General features: G+C 51.6%; 1 protein-coding gene across 1 annotated transcript; it reads right to left on the reverse strand.

Moving 5' to 3' along the window:
• Window positions 1-790: 790 nt before the first annotated feature.
• On the reverse strand, window positions 791-1,587 carry PtA15_13A521 (uncharacterized protein; the record flags this gene model as incomplete). Its single annotated transcript, XM_053162728.1, has 2 exons — window positions 791-962; window positions 1,556-1,587. 2 exons carry the CDS (start codon window positions 1,585-1,587, stop codon window positions 791-793), a joined length of 204 nt encoding a protein of 67 aa, XP_053026675.1.
• Window positions 1,588-8,534: the final 6,947 nt, after the last annotated feature.

Consider the following 8,534-nt stretch of genomic DNA (forward strand, 5'->3'; position numbering starts at 1 on the left):
GCGCTGTGGGGCCAGATGTCACAGTACAACCTTGTAACCTGTGCAGGTTTCTGTGACACATTGTGTCACACAAACGTACGCGTGCGGGTTTGTGTGACACGTAGACCATCAACCAGCCATATCATGCCAAGATGAGTGCCCACAATCCCAAGGGGGAATTAGATGAATTCTTTAATAATTGTGTAAGGGTCACGTGGACCCTCACTGAAGAGAGGAGGAAATGGCGCTTGGGACAGGCCAAAGCCGACAAATTCTAGTTCCAAATGCTGGGGCTTTTGAATTTCAAGGGCTAGCCGGGAGAGAGGGAAGCTCTCTCGTAAGTACAACTAAACAGAATGAGAGACAGTGGAAAGGAGCTTACCTAGCCGGGAGAGAGGGAAGCTCTCTGCCAGACTAAGGAAGCAGAGGGTGAAGACTAAGTACAAGGGAGAACTAGGCTTATGTGATCTGGTGACATGTCTGTGTAAGCCTATGAGGAGCAGGGCTTACAGTCTCCCCTCCTATAAAAGAGAATAAAGAAGTGGAATGGGGCGGCAAGACAACCAGAAGGAAACTCTCTGGGGAGTGGACAGAGCAGGAGATGACCAGAAGGAAACTCTCTGGGGAGCGGGATACGACCAGAAGGAAACTCTCTGGGGAGCGGAGTGGGGAGACAACCAGAAGGAAAATCTCTGGGGAGCGGACGGAGCGGGAGATGACCAGAAGGAAACTCTCTGGGGAGCAGAGCGGGGAGACGACCAGAAGAAAACTCCCTGAGGAGTGGAGGGGGGAGACGACCAGAAGGAAACTTTCAGAGGAAGCTGTGAAGGGCAGGGGATTTGCCAGAGTGGTTAGGGGACACAGTCAGGCTAGGCGACAAGCTGAGCGGGTCTGAGGCTACGGCGAGCTGCCTAGAGGCAAGGAGATGTCCGAGGTGGCGAGGCTTGGTGGCTGAGAGTAAGATCAAGGGCAAGGGTGCGGAGCTCTAGTGGTAGTTAGTCGGGCAGGCCAATGGGGTTATTGTGGGCTGGGGTTGAAGGCGACGGGTGGAGTGATAGAAGCAGGCAATAGCTGCGGAAGAGGTGATAAGCACAACCTAGAGGTGAAAATGATAAGCTAGAGTTGATGGCGAGGGGCAAAGGGCAATGTTGAGAGGCAGGGAGCGATGGCGAGGGGCAGAGGGCAATGTCGAGAGGCGGGGAGCGATGGCGAGGGGCTGGAGTTGACAACAAGTGCTAGTGGCAATGACAATGAGGAGGGGGCGCGGAGAGCAACGACGAGATCTAGAGGCTAAGAGGGTCAAGGGGGGTTCTCCGGGGGTCTGTAGCACTTACAGCCATATCTCGTCGGTCCTGTGTGGCCGTCGAGCGCGTTGCGGAACGTGGGGAGGAAGCAAGAAACACAATTGGGAGCTTTCCCCTCAGGGGGACCCCATTGACCCCTCTGGGGAGAGGATCGGGTAGCTGGACGTTGAGAGCAGGGAAGTCGTTGGGAAAGTCAGGATGTCGCCTGGGTGGCCAGGAAGTCGTTTGGGCGGCCACAATGTCGTCGGAGGAAATAAGAATGTTGTCTGCACAGCACCCGTTGTTGAAGAGGCTTGACAGCCATCTAGAGGGCCAACCAAGGAAGCGGCTGGTCAGCTGAACGGTGTAGGCCTTGGGGCAAGCTTCTGGAGTTTGGCAAAGCTGGGACAAGACCGGTGGCGAGGCGATGGCGGGAGAACAGGCATGGGGGACGGCGACTTGACAAGAGGGGCAGGTGGCAGCTGCTGGGCAGCAGGAGATTGGGTTCTGATGGCACGGAGGAAGGCCGGTCTAATCGCAGCGGCGCAGGCGGTGCGAAGTGCAACAGTAATTCAAGGAAAAAATGGCAAGAGTGTTGGGGGATGGCGAGCGGGGCGAGATTGAAGGGGTGAAGGGGAAGCCGGCGGTGGTCTGCGGGGCGGTGTAGATGGCCTTGTTGAGCAGGGTCAGGCTGGCCGACAGGCTAATTGTCGCCAGCAGGCGCAGGCTGGTGCTGGTGCTGCTGGTACTGCCGGGGATGAGGCTGACGGCGAACTTGAAGTAGACGAGCCCCAAAGCGGCAAGGCTGCATCCGGGGATCCGTGTGGTGGAGACGTGGGAGCCGAGGAAGAGGACGGAAGCAAGGATGAGGAAGAGGGGCTGGGGGCCCTCGAAGAGCGGGGCGAGCAGGAGGCCAAGGGCGAAGCATATGGGGGACAGGGCGCTGAGGGCAACAAGCGGATGGCGGCGGAGAGGACAAAGAGTGCAAAGGGGAGGGCAAGGGCTGCGGCGGTTGGAGAGGTGGATGACTAGTGACCAGAAGCCAACAAGGGCCGGGCCAGGTTTCCACAGACAAGAAAAAAGGGGTTGTCAAAAAAAAGGACTCGATAGTCCAGAGTTTTCTGTTCAGAACAAGAAAAAAAAAGTGTAAGGGTCACGTGGACCCTCACTGAAGAGAGGAGGAAATGGCACTTGGGACGGGCCAGAGCCGACGAGTTCTAGTTCCAAATGGTGGGGCTTTTGGATTTCAAGGGCTAGCCGGGAGAGAGGGAAGCTCTCTCGTAAGTACAACTAGACAGAATGAGAGACAGTGGAAAGGAGCTTACCTAGCCGGGAGCGAGGGAAGCTCTCTGCCAGACTAAGGAAGCAGAGGGTGAAGACTAATTACAAGGGAGAACTAGGCTTATGTGATCTGGTGACATGTCTGTGTAAGCCTATGAGGAGCAGGGCTTACAAATTGTATCTGATTTTCATCCATCAGTACAGAAATCCTGTTGAGCTGATTTTCTGAATTCATTCACAAACCCTGGGTAATCTGAGGCTCCCCTGGACTTGTCCCAGAATTCCAACTCCCTTGGGGCAAAATTTAGCAGCTGAAGAATGTGTCACACAAATTTACACATGTGTGCTGGTGTGTCACATTTTTCATCACTGAGCCAAGTGATGTCAGCCTGAGTGCTCAAGCAGAGCCAGCAGCTTAGGTGGACCCTTCAAAAATTGTTTATAACTTTCAGCCATATGTACACAAATGGTTTTGGGGATATTTTCTGAAGTCATACACAACTGATTAATATGAGGTTTTTTTTGCGCTGGACTTTTCCCAAAACTTCAAATATTTTTTGAAAAACTTCACCAACTAAATAATGTGTCACACAAACTTATATGTGTATCTTTTTGTGTACCACTAACATATCTCACGCTTTTTGGGATTTATGATAAACACATGATAGAATGAAATATATAGAGGTGGCACTTTTCACCCAGGTACCTTCCTGAATTTTGACCCAGAATGGACACCTGCACCCATATCCGGCACCCGCTGGCTTTTACCTGCATACTTCCACAGGTAGCCCACAGGTACCTAGTACCCGCCAATTGGCACTAGGGGCAAGCAGAGCTGTGCAGAATGGCAATTTGTGCGCAGGTACCTGCCTGAATTTGGACCCAGACTGGACACCTTCACCCAACGGAGGATACCTGCGCACTTCCACAGGTGCCTGCCCGCGGGTGCCAAGTACTCGCCAAAGGATGATAGGGGCCAGCTCTTGAAATATATGATTCCTGTGGTAAATACCTTGTTTCTGCCAAGTATTAGATATTGCTTTGCAAGGTAGTTGAAAATGTGTTCTTAAATAGTTCCAGTAATAGCGAGATTCAAGTTGGGGCTGGTTTCCAATCCACTACGGCTGCCGCTCTTGCCTGGTACTTGCCGTGGCTCCTTGGTGCCGCCGTGGAGACGCAGCAAGTGTGGGAGGAAAGGTAGAAAGGGTTAGTGCCCCCTTTCTGACCTTGACCAGGAGAAGAAGATGCGCCTGCATCTTGTCTCTATGCCCAGGGCACATGAAGGTTTTGGGGATTTGGGCGTCAGCCCAAGCCCTGTGAAAAACTAGAGTGGGCGGGTGGTTTTGAGAGAAAAGAGAGCGGCTCTGAGTGGCAGGCTCTGGGCAATGATTGGGGGGGGGAGAAAGGTGCTGAGGGAATCAACGCCGTCAGCACCGCGAGTCTATATTTATACAACTCGTGCGGCCGGGACTCGTCAATGCACATGAATTGATGCCCGGTCCCCTCCATTCATGCCCAGGTCTTTGCCGCTCATTCCGCCTCCATGGACAGGGGGGAACTGTTTGTTCCTCACTCGCTCCCCTGCAATCCACTACGGCTGCCGCTCTTGCCTGGTACTTGCCGCGGCTCCTTGGCGCCGCCGTGGAGCCGCAGCAAGTGTGGGAGGAAAGGTAGAAAGGGTTAGTGCCCCCTTTCTGACCTTGACCAGGAGAAGAGGATGCGCTTGAATCTCGTCTCTATGCCCAGGGCACATAGAGGTTTTGGGGATTTGGGCGTCAGCCCATAACTCAGGTTTTTTAGGGAGCCTGAGCCGCGCGCAAAAACCCAAACCTCAATGAAAAACAGGCAATGATCAGAAAGCAGGACGTGACAATCCTCAATTCAAATCCGGTCCCCTCCAAGGCCAAGCCTCTTGCTACCGCGTATGACGCAATAGTCGCGTGGAGAAATAATCATTTAGAAATCGGCGCAAAAAGGCCTTGCACAAAAAATTGGCTGGCATCCGGTTACTCCCCCCGAGGGGGGCAAATGCGTCGAGCTCTTGGGCAAAGGAAGAGGCGCCGGAGAGCAGCAAAAGGAGAAAGAAGACAGAAGGAGATGCCGCGCTGAAGGGGCGCCTAAGTCAAGCGTGAAACAAGAACTCTGTTAGATCATCTGGTATGCAAAACCAAACCCTGTTAGCAGCTAGATGGGGTCCGCGGACGCCTCTCGACAAACCGTCCGCGATGTTTTCCTTTGAAATTACACGTTTTGGAGTCACGTCAAGCTGTAACGTGACTAGCAGGTTCTGAATCTGCTTCCACTCGTTGTTGATGTGCACGTTGCGCGATTTACGCGCCACCAGCACGCTACCTGTCGTCGTGTTGTCCGTCCAGACCACGAAATTTGAACCCCTCCGAGACCAAGGTAGTTCCTGCAGCATGAAGATGCCTACCCTTAATGCCACCGTCTCTAGCCAGGCAATGTTGCGGTAAGGTTTCTCTAGTCCTTCCCATCCTTCTTTTAGGCGGAGTTGAGACCACCTGTTGCCGATTAGAACGCCAATCCTGAAACTGGTGGAGGCGTCCCCTACCCAGGAAATCTCCTGCTTGTTGGGAGTTGGCACCAGTCGAGTAGAATCGTAACTCTGCAGAGTTGCCATCCAGAACTTGAGGTCGGTTTTGACGTCCATGGGGACCTCTTGAACCAACCAGAAACATCTCCAGCGACCCATCCACGTGTACAGCCCCCGCAAGTAGCAGCGAAGTTGAGGCAAAACGTACGAAGCGTGGTTGAGCCGGCCCGCTAAAACTTCTGCCGCACAGAAACGAAAGGTTGCGCCTTCAACTAGGAATTCCGCGATTTGCGCTATACGTTTGAGCCTCTTCTTCTCGGGTAGCCGGACCGTGGTCTCCTTGCCATTCCAGACGAACCCAATGTATTTCTGCTTGTCTGAGAAGTCTGAGCATTTTTCTTTGTTGGTAAGGACTCCTAAGGCCATAGAACGGTCCACTACTTTTGAGATGGTGCAGTCTGATTCCAGCCGCTTGACGAATAAATTATTGTCTACCCAGTGGAAGATCATCTTGTCGTTGAACTTGTGTTGCATCAGCCGCTTCCAGGCGTCAGCCGGGCGGCCAAACGACCCGCATCCCGCCACCCCGCCAAAAGTGATGCGTGTATCTAGAAACAGGTCCCCTTTCAGGTCTTTCACCATCAGATAAGGCCACTGAGCAGGGGCCGTCGGGATTTGCCTATAGGCTTTTTCCCATTCAAATAAAGCCAGCTTGAACGGACCGGGGGTGCTCCTGAAAAATTGTGCCACCATGCAAAAGTTGTCCCAAGTCGTCTTGAACTCGGACTTGTCGACAAAAGAGTTGACAGATGGAGTCTGTGGGTCATTCCGTGGGAAAGATAGGTCGTTGATTGGCTTCATCTTGCCGTCGGCGTTTACTACAGAGCCCAGCGGGCTAGTTTGGAAAAAGGGAAGAAAAGTCAAAAGGTACTCGTGTGAGAATGGACCCACCATCCGTCCAACGTGTACCTCTTCCGAAATGGAGTTTTGGATTTTTTCTTCTGCAGCAACGGCCGAGTTATGGTTGTCTGGGGTAAACCACTTCAGGGTTCCGACCCTATGATGTGGGATACCCTGGTCAAAACCAGACCTAAACCGTTCAATAATGTCGGCAAGCTCTAGGAGCAAGCCGGCATTCTGTAGTGCCTCTTCCCAGAGGGGAACGTTCATCTTGCACTTGACATCTGACGGCCATAAGCTAAGATTTCAATTGGAGAAGGATGGAAAACGTCAAAAACCTTAAAAACAACCAAAAAAGAAAATAAGAAATTCAAAGGGATAAAACTAGTGTCTGCAAGCACCATACAGCACAAGGATGTGGGGTTTAGGGGGGGGGGGGGGGGAAGAACCGGGAAACAACAATTAAAAGGAGATAGAGTGTGGATCCGATAGGATAGACATGGAAAGGAAATAGAAACTGTGTTTGGTGTAAAGAGACAATGAAACATTGCATTTAGAGAAAAAAAAAGGGGTGGTTGAAGAAGCAGTGGCCTACTTTTTCCCCTGCACCAAAGGCCCTCCTTGTTGGGTCGGAGGCCCGGTTTTTGCTTGACGTCGGTTGACAAAACCTTCCACAAAATTAGCGCCATTGTAACCGCGCAATCGTTTCTTTGAGTCATGAGCTCCAGCGTAGCTTCCTTGGCCGCTGAAAAACCTGTTATTCTCTGCAAACGGGTATCTCGGCGGGCCGTACGCTGATTGACGTCTCGCCCCTTGTCCGTTGAAAGGGTTGGTCGGGTACCGTGGCGAAGAGTACATGAAACCGGGGTTGTGTTGGTAGTGTTGTGCTGAACCATACATTGCAGTGTGACGACGACCATAGTTATCAATCGGCTGAAGGCGTGAGCTGCTGCGCTGGCCGTTAAGCCAACTTCTGGATCGGTATGTGAAAATTCTTGTCCCGGCGCGTATTTGTTCTCGGTCCAAGTTACTTCACCAAAGGACATCGCCTTTGTGTAACATGATTGCATCAAAAGAGTTTGATGGACTGAGATGTCTTGGATCGCGGAGCCGTCTTCTGATGTGATGCGGTGAGCAAAAGCCGTCTCTCTGACGGCCATGTTGTAACAAAAAGCTGTCATGAAACCCTGGCCGCTGCTAGCGATAGCGTAACAGTTCTCCTTGTGCAATAAGAGCTTAGCCGCAAAAAGCCCTTTGCCGTAGACGTCCCTCAACGTTAAATAGAAATTTCTGTGGTTTTTGGTCTACTCAGAGTGAGTTTGAGACCATTCCAATGGATAGGCAAGACCCTTGTATGCCTTCTCGTTATTGCCTGGACGAGCTTGCTTTAAATTTATGTGCGCTCTAAGTGCGCGCTTCTTTCACTCTGAATCAAATTTACACCAGATGTTAGAAACTCCAGAAGAAGGCCAAAGAACCTGACACTGAACTTAGCCGCAAAAATTAAACCAGCTTACCGGTGTTGAATATAGTTAAGGGAATAGGAGCTTTTAAGCACTTGATGTTTTCCTCAAAGTAAGGAGTAAATCCCACATCCTGATGAGAAGAAACCGCCCCTATTGCGTAGACCAAACCATGTTCTTTTTCTGCCTTCACCTCTTTAGATATCATGCGCAATTCCACAGTGAGGAGAACTGGTGTAGCCGACACAGCCCGTGATATTTGAGGCTTGTTCTTCGGTTCGTCAAGCAAAGTCCAAGTCTTCATCAGATGTTTAGTGATGATCGTGTCACCAGCCGACTGCGCTTCTAGAATTTTCGCCCAAATGTGGGCTCTTTCCGCATCTATGTCTTCCGGCGACGTAATAGGTACGGCTGGAGGTAGAACATTTGTAGTTAATAAGATGCTATTAACCGTGTCCTTTGATAATTCTGAACGTAGCGGACAATGCAAATCAATTCAGCAATGAGTACGCTGTGATGCAGCGAGATAGGCAACGTCAACTTACGCGGCATACTAATGATGGTGTCTAACTGTACATTGCGTGAGACCCCTGCATCCTGGCCAGTGCCTTGGAATGTCAGATCTTCTGACTCGTCTTGCGCGTTCTCCGTCGCTTGTGACGCGTCATTTGGCAACATCACTCCCCCCGGTGTTAAGGGTTAGGGTTAGGGTTAGGGTTAGGGTTAGGGTTAGGGTTAGGGTTAGGGTTAGGGTTAGGGTTAGGGTTAGGGTTAGGGTTAGGGTTAGGGTTAGGGTTAGGGTTAGGGTTAGGGTTAGGGTTAGGGTTAGGGTTAGGGTTAGGGTTAGGGTTAGGGTTAGGGTTAGGGTTAGGGTTAGGGTTAGGGTTAGGGTTAGGGTTAGGGTTAGGGTTAGGGTTAGGGTTAGGGTTAGGGTTAGGGTTAGGGTTAGGGTTAGGGTTAGGGTTAGGGTTAGGGTTAGGGTTAGGGTTAGGGTTAGGGTTAGGGTTAGGGTTAGGGTTAGGGTTAGGGTTAGGGTTAGGGTAGGTTAGGGTTAGGGTTAGGGTTAGGGTTGGG

The sequence above is a fragment of the Puccinia triticina genome, chromosome 13A (assembly GCF_026914185.1).
Source record: "Puccinia triticina chromosome 13A, complete sequence".
Classification (NCBI taxonomy): domain Eukaryota; kingdom Fungi; phylum Basidiomycota; class Pucciniomycetes; order Pucciniales; family Pucciniaceae; genus Puccinia; species Puccinia triticina.